Genomic DNA, 15,290 nt, shown 5'->3' on the forward strand with positions numbered 1-15,290 from the left:
GTAAATAATGGAATAATATTGTATGATACATTGTCAAGGAGTACTTATAATTGTTCACACGGTTGTAGATACGACATTGATGTATTTACGACACTAGTGCACAGGAGGTGATAACAGTTGGCATACAAAAAAATGTCATTGTCTCAGCCGGGTGGCGGGAAGCAGCACTGTTACCAGAACGGTCTTAGAAGACCGTGGTTACCAGAAATTCGTTACTTGTTATCAAGATCGTGACCGTTCGGTCTTCTGTGTTTCGAAACGATCACTGTTCAGTGTCCATTGTCTACTGATAAAGATTAGCTGCTATTGCATTTATTTTGAATTTTTTGAATTTTTTTAGTCTCTAAATTCTACTATTATTTTGCCACGAATTCAGATAAATATTAAATAAATGTATCTTAGTTCCTGAATTCTACCATGCATGGTGCGTTTAGTCGTGGCTATGTTTATTATTTTTGTCTGGTTCAGTGATACAAATTTCAAATATTAAATGATATTTTCTAAGACCATGTTTACACCTCATAGTTTATCTTAATTCACGGCATTAGTAATTTTATATATATATATATTAGTTTCTAGCACTCTGTCCGTACTCACTTATCAGTAATTTGTTCGTTTCGAGAGCACCAGGCCCATTCTGTATTTAATTTTGTTTCTAAAAGTCTTAAAACGTAAAGAAAAACAGAAAATGTGTATAGATGTGTTTTGTTGAAAGTCAATTTCCAACAATCCGTCGTACCGAAGTTTTCAAATTTCATTAACATTTCATCTTTTACAAATTGCTAATATTAGGAAATACATATTAAAATGTCCATAATGAGCTGTTTTTATCGTTTCAAACAAATATTATTTGTTATAAGTTGTTCCGTCATATTTGTTGTAGTTATTCGTAAATTGTATTGTTATAATTCCAAAGACAATTGTTTAACTTATAATACTCCAATGGTTATCAGTACGTGGGCGTTTACTAATGCGACAACAAAAAGTAATGATTTTTTAATTATTCTTTTAAAAATGAAATATTTGTTTTTACAGTTTTATTCAAGGTACCTACAACCTATCGTTGACCGTGGTTACAAGGCATTTAATTTTAAAAAGCCAATATAAAACAACCTTTAATTTATTTATTTTTGATTTTCTTAAAATTTGAATTTTTATTAACACAACTATTTTTCCTGGACAACCACATTTCACGTCATTCCTTGAGATATAAATTTATTTATTAATTATAAAGGATGATTCACCAATTAATATGCTCACAGCAATTTTTTCAAATTCTTTAATTGCTTTTGTACTACTTAAAGAGATGTCCAGTGGCAATACAATCTTCTGGTTTTTAAATGAGAACCCTCTTTTTTACAGTGAGTTAATGAATGGATAATTTTTTGAAAATTTTAACGAGGAGTTTCACAGTTATTAAAATTGTATTCCTAAGGATAATAGTTCTTAAAAATGGTTTTAAAAAAATATAAAATAGATGTAATATTGAATCTTATATACTTATACCTATTTATTATCTTGGACCATTTTCAAAAATTATTTATGTTGACAGATTACCTAATATTGGTCCCTAGTATTTTCAGATCACCATAGCCTCCACAATATCTCCCAAACCCGTTAATACAGATTAGTTACTAGAGTAATAAGACCTTATTCGTTAGTAGGTACACAAAGTTAAAGAACTCAAAAAGTACTGGTACAAATTTTGATTCTGATAAGTTAAAATTTGCAGAGAAATTTATCCGCTAAATAATTAACAGTAGAAAAGAAGGATTTTAAAAAACCAAAGTTTGTATTCCCACAGGACACTCCTTGAATAGGTACTACAAAAATCTCAATAATTTGAAAATATGGTCTTAAAATATAATAGTATGATTAAAAATTTCAAAAATCAAATTTTGAATAACTATATTTTTGAAGAAAAAAGGGGGTGAGCACGAGCATGATTGGCAAATAATCCGGTTTAATAATATTTGATAAATTTAGTATTTAGTTTATATAAAATATGTAGTCTGCTTAAGGCAGGTAATATATCATTTGATTCAAAATGTTTTCCTTTACACCATCATCAATAAATATTAATTATTAGTCTAACACTGAATCACATTTACATTCACTAATAAATGAGATTATGACAACATGCAATCATATGGCTTATAGATAATAACAAAGTGCGATCGCTGACGTCCATATAAATACTTTTAAATTCTGATACCCTGCAAATACCAGCAGTTGAATGGCAGTAGACGTATTAAAAAATTAAATGAAACATTATTTATTAAATATTAATTTTACTGAATATTGGTTAGTTTTTAGGTACAATAATTTTTCATTTACATAATATGGTTTTATTTCTTAAAAAACACCTTGGAAATGAATATTACCTTATCCTTGTAAATTAATATTACCTCAAATATTACTTTATCCTTGCAAGCAGTCTGTTGTTGACGTTTTTTTACATAAATGTAATAAAATAAACCATAATACTAAAATGTTATGAGTATTTTTAGTTTAGATATTATTATAATTAGATACCTACTTTAAGTCAATTTTATATTTACAGTAATTAATAGAGTTGTAATTTTTGGCTAACCTTTTGTGCACATCTCCATTTATTTAGTATAAAAATATACTTGTTATGATAATATTAAATCACATGTACTGTTATTAAATATTTTAAGTACCTATATTGTTCAAGTTTTTTTTTTATACCTATTACCAATAATACAGATTTTTCTACAAGTTTAAAGTATTTGTTTTTCAGCCAAACTTATTTTTTAAAAATTAAATCATTTCTATTATTACTAAAATAAAATTCAAAACTTCTTATTTTACCAAAATACAGAAGAAATAGTTTTAATTTTTTTTAATTTCAGTATGATAACAATTAGTTTATTCCAAATTTATATTTGTTTTAAAATTAATATTGAATACCTACTTGGTCATATGGGTAGTTTATTTTTGATTATATTTTGTTTAAATAATTAAAAAATGTATATTTTTCAAGTTTCTAACCGCTTAATAAAAAAAAAATATATATATATTACTGATTCTTACAAATCGCAACATTTATTATTATTTATTTGTTAAAAGAAAAAGCTTGATCATTAGGCGAACAGTTCTTTATTCTATATTTAAAAATGAATTTAGGTTGGTCAGTGTTAAACATGTCAGGCTCCGCAATTGATGCAGTTGTAGCTGGATGTACAGTTTGCGAACAAGAGCAATGTGATGGTACTGTTGGTTATGGTGGAAGTCCTGATGAAAATGGAGAAACTTCTTTAGATGCTCTTATCATTGATGGGTTTGTTAATTATTTATTTCTATTTACTTGAAATTGTAATAATTTAATTGAAACAATAAATCCATAGAGCTACAATGAATATGGGAGCTGTTGGGCATATGAAACGTATCAAGTCAGCCTCTAAAGTAGCACGGCTTGTGATGGAAAACACAAAACATACGCTTCTTGTAGGTGAAGGAGCAACTCAATTCGCTATACAGATGGGCTTTAAAGAGACTAACCTCAGCACAATTGAGTCATTGAACTTGTGGAAACAATGGAAAACTAATAATTGTCAGCCAAACTTTTGGACTGTATGTTGTTTATTGTTTGATACAGTCATACAATTAAAATATTGACTTATTAAAAGGAATAAAAAATCTTTTTTAAATGTAGAATGTTAGTCCAGATCCAAAAAATTATTGTGGACCTTACAAACCAAATTTGCTCAAAAATTCAAAACCTGAGCCAAATCTTGTGGATACAAAAAATCATGATACTATTGGAATTATTGCAATTGACCATGAAGGTAATATTGCTGCTGGTACATCTACAAATGGTGCCAAATTCAAAATACCTGGGTAAGTAATATATAAAAGTACAAAACATAATATTTAAATAACAGGTATTTGTGTCATGATAATGTATAATTTTAAAACTAAAGTCTAAAATTAACAAACTACTTTGAAGTACAATGTTTCAAAGATCTTATATTATAGTATAAGTTATTATTGTTATTCAGACAATTACAAGAGTGACAATGTGCATGATAACTTCTGAACAAAATTGATTATAAAGAATATAATATACAAAAGTTCATATTTTTATGAGCTTTTTTTATGTTTTAGTAATAATTAATAATTAATAAGTCTCAAAGCTTCTCTTTTAACAACACTAAACATATTGTTAGTTCGTCGTTAGCTATAATTATAATTTATATTAATAATACTGCAGAAGAGTTGGTGACTCTCCCATTCCTGGATCTGGTGCTTATGCTATGAACACCTATGGTGCCGCTGCAGCAACAGGTGATGGAGACATACTAATGCGTTTTTTACCAAGGTAGGTAATACTAATACTTTTAAATAAACCAAAACACCAACCAAATAATTAATAGAATCTTCTATAGTAAATTAATTTGTACATTTTTCTCTTTTTACTTTTAGTTTTCATGCAGTTCAAGCACTGAAGAATGGCCATAATCCAACAAAAGCCGCTCAATTAGCCATAGATACGATTTCCAATTATTATCCAGACTTTAGTGGAGCAGTTATTACTGTGAATAAATATGGAGATTATGGTGCTGCATGTCATGGATTTGACAGATTCCCATACTCGATCGCAAACCCTGAACACAATAAAGTGGCCTTATTATATATCACATGTACCAAATCAAAATCATATAACTATAACCTATGGTCATCTTTATTATAGATCTATCTTATGTATTCTTAAATAAAGTTTTAAATGTTGCAATATACTATAATATTTCAATCAGTGTAACATAATATATTTGTATTTGTCATTTTCATTAATATTTTATATTTTTACGCCTATTTTAATAATACAATTATAGTGATGGACCAGTGTTGGTCTGACACATCATTGGGCACTCCTGGACCCTGAAATGATTATTTTTAATGTGCTTCAACGCCGCGAAATAAAATTATTTTGTTTTTAATAAAAAAATTATTTGTTACTATGATTGTTATAAAAAATTACATGAACATTAATGTTTTACATTTTTTTTTTTTACAAAATTAAATACATAAAATTGAAAATAATACTCCTTATTGTAAAAAAATATTAAACTAACACAAGTGTCATAAAAAAGCCAACGGAGGGTCGCAGGAACACAGGCAATGTTCTGATAATAATGAATAGGTTAAATTCACTAATTTTAAAAGTAACAACACAAACACATCCTACAAGGTTGGTTCTGCTAAACATAAATTTGCTATGTTGCCCGTGTGTCAGAGAAAGAAAACAAATGGTGCGCTGGCCGCTGACATCCTCTTAATTGTTTAAAACAACTACTCATAATAAAAAAATTTTAAAAAAAAAAGTAGTCTAATTTTGATAGTTTTTCCCAACATTTTGAAAAATTATTGAGTATTTCCAAAAATGTCCTCTCTAATTAGCTGGTACCAATCTGAGGGGGTTTTTAATTGAAAAGAGTTATAGATGAATTTTTTGGGTCAGTATATCTTCTCGAAAAGGTGTACAGACAATAAAAAAAGAAGTAATAAATAAATATCGTCTCTTTCTGATTCCGAAACACTCACGCACGCCACCGAGGGGCGGGGCCTTAAGGGGTCTGTCTCCCTAAAAAAAGTCAGTGCCCCCCTTATATTATTTTTAAATATTATGGCGTTTAATTGTCTTGAATCCCGGATGTATACTCTGTATAAATAACAATCATAAATTGTAATTACATTCCAATATTTTATTTTATAAATATTCGTCACCCGACAATTTGAGATAACTCAATAACACTTCTAATATTAGATTGAAAACTGGAAAACACTATTTAAGAAGCAGTGGCGTACACACGGGGGGGGTTTTGGGTGTTCAAACCCCCCCCTTTAGTATTTTTTCAGTTTACGTAATTACGTAAAAATGATGACAATTTAAAAAAAAATTAATAGTACTAATAAAAATTAATACAAAATTAAATTAAGAGAATTTTAGTGTTACCGTCACAATCGAGTTTCGATTAAAAATGTACGGCGAGAAGACCGTCGTCACCGAAGTTATTATTAGATATGGGATATTACAAATTATACTCCATTATATTATAACTTATGAGCAACCCAGTTTGTTGTTATAATATATTGTAGATATTATTGATATCTTGTTACAAATTAATGAAATTATTGGGAAATTTGTTCAAACACAAACATGAGGGTCGACAATCGTAGAATATTTAAAGATCTGTGTAATCCGATATAATATGCCTTAATAGCTATCGCAGTATCGCTAATACTATAGTATAGAATCTATTTCTCAATTTTCAATCAAATTCCTGACGCTTTGAACGTTTAGTAAATTGTACTTACTGTTTAAATATTTTATAAAACAATAAAAATGAAAAGAATAAACGAATATTTTTCTACTAATACGAATAAAAGAAGTCCCGTGCCTGCTATTCCAATAGCAGAAGAAGAATCATCACTAATTTGTGATACAATTAACTCGGAGGAACCAGGTAAATATTTAATACATTATATTATCAACCTAGGACCTAGGTACAAAAAAATGATTAATATGGTAAAAATAAATTTCTCTTTTATTGAATTGTATATAATATATTATTATATACATATTGTATGTACGCGTGTAGCGTTGTAGTTATACTAAATAATTACCTGTAGGTAATAGGACAGGTATATATTTTTAATTAATAATCGAGTATTGTAAAAATATTTTTAATTTCACCTTAAGTCATTGCTAATGAGCCGATTACTTATTATGTACAAAATAAATACTAAATAGGTACATCGTCCTCAAATGTTGTTATGTCCCGAGTTAATGATGTTGGTATGTTTATAAAAGTGGATCGCAACTTAACTGATAATGAAAAACATATAGTAAGTTATTAATTTATTTTATGATTTTTATGTTATAATAAATTGTATATTGTGAATTTTATTACTGTCCATTTTCTAGGTTCTCACAAATGCATGGATTCCGCCTGTTTCTTACTCGTTTCCTATACTAGAGCCTAATAAAGAACGAAAATTAAAGTTTCAACACCACTGGTTAACTTCATACAGCTGGTTACTGTATTCCGAAATAAAATCTGGTGCATTTTGTCGATTTTGCGTGGTTTTTGCTAAATGTGGTGGTGTGGGAAATCAAAAACTAGGTTTTTTGTCCTCTGAACCATTTAACAATTGGAAAAAGGCTAAAGAAGTAATTTTATTAATTATTTTAAATTTAATTTTAATATTACAAACAACTCATAATAATATAATGTATTTATACATATTATTATATTTAATTTTTTATAAAAGGTTTTTAATAAACATTCATTGTTGGAATACCATAAAACTGCTGCTTTGAAAGCTGATAGTTTTTTAAGTGTTTTTTCTAAAAAACAAAAATCAATTGTTGATGCTTTGGATGATGATAGGTAAAATATATCTAAGTATACTAATAACATATTATAATTACATGTAAATATAATAGGTAACAGGTTTTTTTAATACACCTAAACGCAAAAATGCACTTTTTGAAGCTATTAGTAATAGTGATTTGATACCAAGCATAAAATCATTAAAACGATTATGTGCAACCAGATGGATTCAAAGGTATGATGCCGTTAATGATTTTGTTCAGTTATTTCCATACGTTGTAGTTTCATTAGAAACTATGTCAAGTTGGAAAGATGTAACTGCAGTTGAAGCCAATATGTTAAGAAATGCAATGGACTCAGAATTTCTTATATCAGTACAAATTATAAAGGTACCTAATTCAATATATTAAATCATGTAGTTGAGTTAAAAATTAAATGTTTATTTGTTTTTTAAAAGGTTTTATTTTCATATGGGCTGCCATTGTGCAAACAACTACAAAGCAAAGACATTGATTTAAAAGAAATGGTTGGTTTAGCAGAAGATAATGTTAATGCTCTTAAACAACTAAGAACTAATATTGAACCTGAATTTAAAAAAATATTTGATGAGGCTCAAGTAACTAACATTAATGATTAATATATATTATGCTTATACAATATTTTAATTAATTAAAATCACTAGTTTGCTTCTTAATATCATATTTATAAATACAGTAAAGATTATTTAAATTATTTCTTTTAATTTAGAAAATGGCTGAAGTTCTAGATTTTCAAATTGTAGTAAAAAGAATAAACAAAAGGCAAATAAACCGTGCTAATCCATCATTATCATCCGAAGAACCAGAAGATTATTTTAGAGTTACTATTTGTATTCCTTATATTGAATCATTCATAAATCAACTAGAGCTCAGATTCTTAGAGCACCATAATATTTTTAAAGGTTAGTTCCCAATAACATAAATTTATATTAATATATTATTTTTAAAACCTCCGTTATTTAGGTTTTTATTGTTTATTTGACAACAACGAAGATTCTAATGAAGCTGATTTTGAATCTCTCGTTTCATTCTACTTGACTCATAATGATTTGTCTACCACTCTTGGTGAACTTAAAATGTGGAAGTTAAAACTTGCCCGTCTAAATATTAAACCATCTAATGGAATTGATGCATTAAAACTTTGTAGTCCCGTGATCTTCCCAAATATTCATATGTTATTAAAAATTCTATGCACACTGCCGGTATCAACAGCTACTCCAGAGAGAATGTTTTCAAATTTAAAAAGAGTAAAATCTTATTTGAGAAATACTATGAAAGAGGTAAACAGTTTTTTATCATACATATTTGTAATCCTTATTTATTACATTTTATACTGAAAAATAATTATTTACACAGGACAGATTAAATGGATTGACCATGTTGTCGGTATACCGAAATATAAATTTAACTCCTGAAGAAGTCATTGATGAGTTGGGACAAAAACCCAGGAAAATAGACATTGTTTTATAATGAAAATAAATATTAGTTAAACGACATATTATTTTGATTTATCAATGTATAATATATATATATATATATATATATATATATGTATATAATTTTTACTATGTAAGCCCCCCCCATTGAAAATAGCTGTGTACGCCACTGTTAAGAAGACGCTACACCTGCATTTGTCTCCATCTTACAATTTATTAATGTACAACGTATAGCAAAAACTGTTTTGCGCGGGTTAGAACCACTCGGGCTGCAGTGACTCCAAATTGATTTACAATTTATATACAAAACTACAAAAGAACATTATCTGTGAAAAATCTTTTTAATTTTTTTGATAGGTATCACTTGTACGAAAAAGGTTATGACTATATATTATAATTTATATTCTTAGTTATGAGTTATGACTAGCGTTCTCGGTTCTTTCCCGAGTAAAAAAGTTTTTGTTATGTTTTACATTTGTAAGACGGAGACAACACACGTACGACGTACACACGCACTCTACTGATTAACCAATAAATACAACACATTGTTAAAATGAAGTTTTTTTTTATATAGATTTTGTGTAATAAGGAGTTTGTAGGAGGTACAAAAAACAGGGAGGGGCCGAAAAATATTGGTCTTATAGAAAAATGTCTGGTTGCGTGCCTGGAGACACTCAAAGAATATTTAAACTGTGAAGTACGATAAATTGATTATCTATAGCGTAAAGCCTATAAAGTATAAGCCTTTTATCGTTTTTCTTATTAATTTGCTACCTACTTGCTGGTCGATCAATAATAACACAATATGACGATATTCTCGTGGCAATAATACATTTCTTAATAAAATAGGTACTTTTCTTTTTTTTGGACGATAATTTAAACCTTAATATATTTCAATTCCTGACGATGTTTTACCTCTTCAATAAAAATCTTTGTACCTACCTAGTTTTGATAGAAATAGTTGAACACAAAAATCGAATGACAAACATGATTAGGTACCGTCCAATAGAAGAGGTTTCATTGAATAATCGTCATGGAAATGGAAACGCCACACCAGTTATACTTTGATACCGGGGGCGGATTGGCACACTGACCTACTGTACTGTATGATAGTATGCCCTTGTACTACGGGGGCACGGGGCCCTTCATTAATAAGCGCCAAGGGTCCATAATTAAGGGATAGCATATCTTAAATCATTATTATCTTCAACTGTAATTTCTGAATTTTATAATAATTTCTAATTTTATAAATTACTATAAATCGATACTCATTGATAATATATTATTGGTGTGATTACAGTTGAAATGATGTTACTTTTATGGTAAAAATACTAATTTCTCCTTTGTTTTTTTCTAAATATGGGACCTTCTATAATGATAGGTTAATATATAATAGGCTTTAACAGGCCGAATCCGCCTCTGTTTGATACCCCTGCAGTGCCGCAGTGGCGTATAGTACAGGTATAATACTATAATCGATTTAATTTCGGGAGGATTTTAGAAATCCTTAGTTGGGATTATCAGTTTAATAATTAATAATAATAAGTCTACACGCACATACTTTTATTTTCAGGCGGGGGGGGGGGGGGGGCGTTGAACCCTCAACCCCCTCTATATGCGACACTGTACCCATGCAACTAGCTATTGGGCCAAAACTGTCCACGCGGCACACTAAGTCTATGGCCTGTGTCCCAATACGCCTCAACATACATGTTATTAGGTGTTATGTTATGAAGGGTTTGAAGTGTTTGAACATGTATTTGCCTGAATGTAGTGATGTATATTGACATAATATTATATCATCATCATGTATGTTTGAATATTAGGTAAGATAAATCTTCTACAAATCTACCAGATAAGAACATTTTTTTACATGTAGGTACTTACTGAAGTCAATCTCATCAATACAATTTTACTTCTATATTTTCTTCGTTAATTACTCTCGGATAGGTACATTTTTCTAGTATATTTTTTAATTAGAATCCTCATACGGCATATAGCCATACATTGTACATATTATATACTAATAGCCAAAAGGTATAGTAATACATTCATATAGGTACTATAATATTTATAAAATATAAATTTCAAGGTTATAGCCGTAAGTATATAGATACCGTTTAGTAACCGAATATAGTGTAAAAACTCGGATGGGTATTAAATATTATTATTAATGTAGGTACCATATTTAAATAAGTAATAACTAGCTGTCATCGGTACTTTAATTCACAGGAAACAAGAGAAATACAAATTGCAATATTGGCCTCGAAAATTTGTTATGATGTGACGTGGCGAGTGGGCCCAAATCCTACGCATTTGGAAGTACTCCGAGTTCAATCGTGAAGTATAAGTGGGCGTGCTGCGTGCATAGACGAGCGCGTGGCTTGGCACGGCGTATATAGGCAAGTCTACATCGAATTATGACGTTATTTTTTGTAACTCCACGAGGCGCAAAAACCTAAAAATCGGTGTCGGTTCGTCTAAAAATTATGCCAAATTCAATATAGGTGCTTGCTAAGTGCAAGGCATTAATGAACAACACGTGTAATAACTGCAAGTGTTGCCTAATACTGATATAAATTTGTATTGTTTTACATACAGTCATACAGAATGAACAAAATACTTTAGACAGTATGATAAACATAATATCTTTAAGTATTTACCTACTAACATAAAAAACACCGAATAGCCAGGCCCGTATTTATTCGTATTAATATCAATTATTATTAATATATTATCATTGTTTATTAATTGTCTCAAAAAATAAATTACCCATATATTATATATTTAAACCATCATTAAAATTTAAAACCTTCTGTCGGTCAAAATATATGATGCCCCGGGTCGCAAAATGTTCAAAGACGGCCTCCGAATAGCAATCATCTAATATACGATCGATAAGTAATATAAAAATACACACCCTTACGGCTTACACTGATCAGTGGTCCCCAACTATTTACAATTTACAATTTACATACCTAGGTACTTTTTACACGTCTTTACACTTGATACATTCCAACAGGCTATCACCAGTATTGCCCCTCACCTACCTAAACGAGAGAATAATAATTGTGGTAACTATGTACCTATGTACCAACGGTGATACTGTCTGAAAAAAAATGTTCTGTTATTAATTAATAATTATCATAGGCATAAATTCTTATTCTTATTAATTATTCGTATCATACTATTCGTCTTCTCCTATCTTCTATTCACCCCGAAAATTATTTCCAAAAAATAAATTATACAAAAACCGTACCTAATATAGGGGGCGACGGCGTCATATTATCTGATCGGTAAAAGCATAACAAATAATAAAAATAGAAGTACGACTAGGCAAAATAAATATTTTATTTTATTCTTTTAGAATGAATTTTAATAACATTTTATCCATTCTTATATAAAAATGACTTAAAAAATATAAAAAAATCACTAAATATGTTATAAAAAGGCTCTAAAAAGTAATAGTCTTAAAAATGCAAAATAAAAGTTATACATTTTTTAACTCCTCGATGAATGAAATGAACTTTGTGCTTGAAAAGCAATGTTTTCGGACATTCAGAAAAAAATTTGCATTCAAACCCTGTTTAACACTATGTTTGTTAGTAATAAATAATAATACGATAACTTGAACTATAAAATCTGTTCCTCGATCACAATAGTCCAAGATAGTAGCGAGAAGTGGTGTAGGTAATCAGGATTTATCGGTGTACTGTACAGTGTCAATGTGTATCATTGGTGGATTTAGGGCGGAGGGGACGATAATCAGAGCCCCGTTTTGACTCTTTTTTTTTTTACAGAACTAATTAATTAATATATTTTTTTATTTTTTTTCAAAACCATGGTGCTTACAAGGAGCTTAAAACTTTATAATAGTTTTAGTATTATGTATGTTTGACCGACCATCATTTTCACTAAATAATAATAATCAACATCTTTAGGAAATAGAATCCCAATTCTTTGTTATAGAACAGTTACTACTTACTAATCTAAAAATATTATTAAATTATAAATTATTCAATATTAAAAATTATATATTCATTTAAGTGTAGGTAATCCGTTAGAGCACAGATATCTGTGGTTGGAGTTAATATATTCTGTGATGATCTTGGTGGCGTGATCTAGCATAGACCAATTAATATAATATTAATAGGTACGACTGGTTTAATCGTAAGAGGATTTAAAATGGCGATAATCTGCTTTTTTATAACACACATGCACCATTGATACTTTATAATGTGTTAGGTATATTTCCAACCGATTGATCAGAAGAAGTGATAAGGATTCTAGTATTCTACTTATATAGTAAATACAGGTTTGAAGTTTTCGTCAAGTCTACATGAGTTTACCCATTTATTGATTTCATCCTACTAAATCGTGAATACATTTTATTAATAAGTTTTTAATAGGTGCCTAAAACGTTTGTTGAACTTATAGTATTCATAAAATATAACTATATAAGTATTAAAATGTATTGGAGTTGAACATACAATATTACAACAATCATATATTATTATTTATTACATATTCGGTATTCACGTCCTTTATACGAAATACCTAACTACAGTTACCTAGCTAATATAACACTATAATATCCACTTATACTTTAACAAACACAAGAGATTATTGAATGTGTTTTATATTATTATATAATTAAGCTTGGTTTTAGTTATTCATCATTATTTTAAATATTTTTACAGTTACAATTTTTTGATAATATATTCCAACTGGTTTTCAATTATTTTAAGTACCTACAATTCACAATTCTTCACTTTTAATGCAGCACTAAAGGTATACTGATAGCTATAATTATAATTTATAGGTATTACGAATATGTAAGCACACTATTTCTTTTCTTTTATTGAACGATGCGCAATATAGCAAATTTGCGTTCAACAGAAGTGACCAATTATTAAACTTAAAGTGAAGAGTGTTATCTGTGTTTGAACGTTGCATTATTACGATATTTCAATTTGTATGCAAGTTATGAGTGTGTAAATGTATAATATTGTGGTTAAAAAATGATAAAATCTCGCTTCACAACTTAATTGTTGTGAAAAACCAACATACAAACAATGGTAATGTTCTTAACTTTAAAGTTTTGTTATAGATAAATTCACTCTAATACTAAAGCCACAAAGTTGGTTCTGCTAAACGCAAATTTGCTATGTTGCACATGGGTAAGAAAAAGAAAAGAAATAGTGAACTGATATATTATAGTCTATAGACTAAATCAGATTAGTTGGCTGTGACTCCCCATTCTCGGATCTGGTGCTTATGATATGAATAAAATTGTACAGTGCCTACTGCAGGCCCAACAATAAATGGAGACTAATGCATTTTTTTACCAATGTAATAGGTACTAATATTTATAAATAAAACCAAAAAACTAATCAAATTATGAATGCAATCTTCTTTTAAGTGGACGATACACGGCCAATTGTTGTCTCTGTCTTAACAGTGCGTACCTAACATAGCAAATTTACGCTCAGCATAACACGTTTAGCTTCGTTAGGCTCCAGGCCCGTGCGCAAGCCCCCCCTCTCCCCCATGGCCGAAAAAATCGTGTTTTTAATTTTTGATCTATTATCTATATGTAATATTTTCTAATCTTATTTGTAATAAATAATAATGCATACCTAACATAATAGTACAACACTATAATAATATAATATAGTGTTGTCTTCACGTTTGGTGTTTATCGACTTTGATGCAGATGCAGCAAAACACGAACTTGAACAAAGAAGACAATATTTTACAGATAACTTTAACAAAATGTTTGTGACTGTAGAAGTGTAGAGGATATTTGTAAAAAGTACAATATACCTGTGACTAAATCAAGACTTGCATCACGCCAAACTAACCGTTCTAACATTATAACAGACTCCGAAGCGACCGAAGCAGATTATCATACAATTATTATTTACATACCATATCATGATTTATTTATCACTCATCTTCAAGATCGCTTCCTCAAACATCGAAATATTATGTCCAACTTGTTATGCTAATTATTGATGTATCTATGTTATACATTTTTTTTTTCAAAACACCCCCCATTCTGAAATCCTGCGCACTGGCCTGTCGTTAGCGTAAATGTAAATTAAATACTCATAACTCACTTAAAAACCGAATAATCGTAAAAAACACACATATAATCACAAAAAATAATATTCTTATCATCAAGTTTCATAATAGGTTGATTCCATAGATAATAAAGATATCTTTATTCAAGATTCACCCTATTTTTAAACTAAAGAAGCTAAACATGATCTGCTGATTGTGAATTTGGTATGTTACACACTTGTTAGACGGAGACAACAAATGTCCGTGTAGTGTCCTCTTAAGTTAATTAATTATGATATTTATTATTTTGCTACTAATTTTCACGCAGATTGGACAATGAAATTTGACATTCAAGTATTGCCATTTTCTAACACAGTGAGATCCATTAG

The 15,290-nt window shown here is 29.1% G+C and overlaps 2 protein-coding genes across 4 annotated transcripts; both read left to right on the top strand.

Moving 5' to 3' along the window:
• Positions 1–11: 11 nt before the first annotated feature.
• Positions 12–4,985, top strand: LOC132943935 (N(4)-(Beta-N-acetylglucosaminyl)-L-asparaginase). 2 transcript variants are annotated; one of them, XM_061013107.1, is made up of 6 exons: positions 12–424; positions 3,151–3,304; positions 3,372–3,597; positions 3,680–3,864; positions 4,238–4,345; positions 4,450–4,985. In XM_061013107.1, exons 1-6 carry the CDS (start codon positions 418–420, stop codon positions 4,715–4,717), a joined length of 948 nt encoding a protein of 315 aa, XP_060869090.1. In that variant the 5' UTR covers positions 12–417; the 3' UTR covers positions 4,718–4,985. The 2 variants fall into 2 exon arrangements, with proteins under 2 accessions (XP_060869090.1, XP_060869089.1); XM_061013106.1 differs by having other exon boundaries at positions 196–985.
• Positions 4,986–7,501: 2,516 nt separating this feature from the next.
• On the top strand, positions 7,502–8,893 carry LOC132943852 (52 kDa repressor of the inhibitor of the protein kinase-like). Of its 2 annotated transcripts, none has more exons than XM_061012976.1 (5): positions 7,502–7,750; positions 7,819–7,977; positions 8,109–8,301; positions 8,363–8,679; positions 8,756–8,893. In XM_061012976.1, the coding sequence occupies exons 1-5, from the start codon at positions 7,658–7,660 to the stop codon at positions 8,867–8,869; spliced, it is 876 nt and encodes a 291-aa protein (XP_060868959.1). In that variant the 5' UTR covers positions 7,502–7,657; the 3' UTR covers positions 8,870–8,893. The 2 variants fall into 2 exon arrangements, with proteins under 2 accessions (XP_060868959.1, XP_060868960.1); XM_061012977.1 differs by having other exon boundaries at positions 7,819–7,887.
• Positions 8,894–15,290: the final 6,397 nt, after the last annotated feature.

This window comes from Metopolophium dirhodum, chromosome 4, assembly GCF_019925205.1.
Source record: "Metopolophium dirhodum isolate CAU chromosome 4, ASM1992520v1, whole genome shotgun sequence".
NCBI lineage: Eukaryota > Metazoa > Arthropoda > Insecta > Hemiptera > Aphididae > Metopolophium > Metopolophium dirhodum.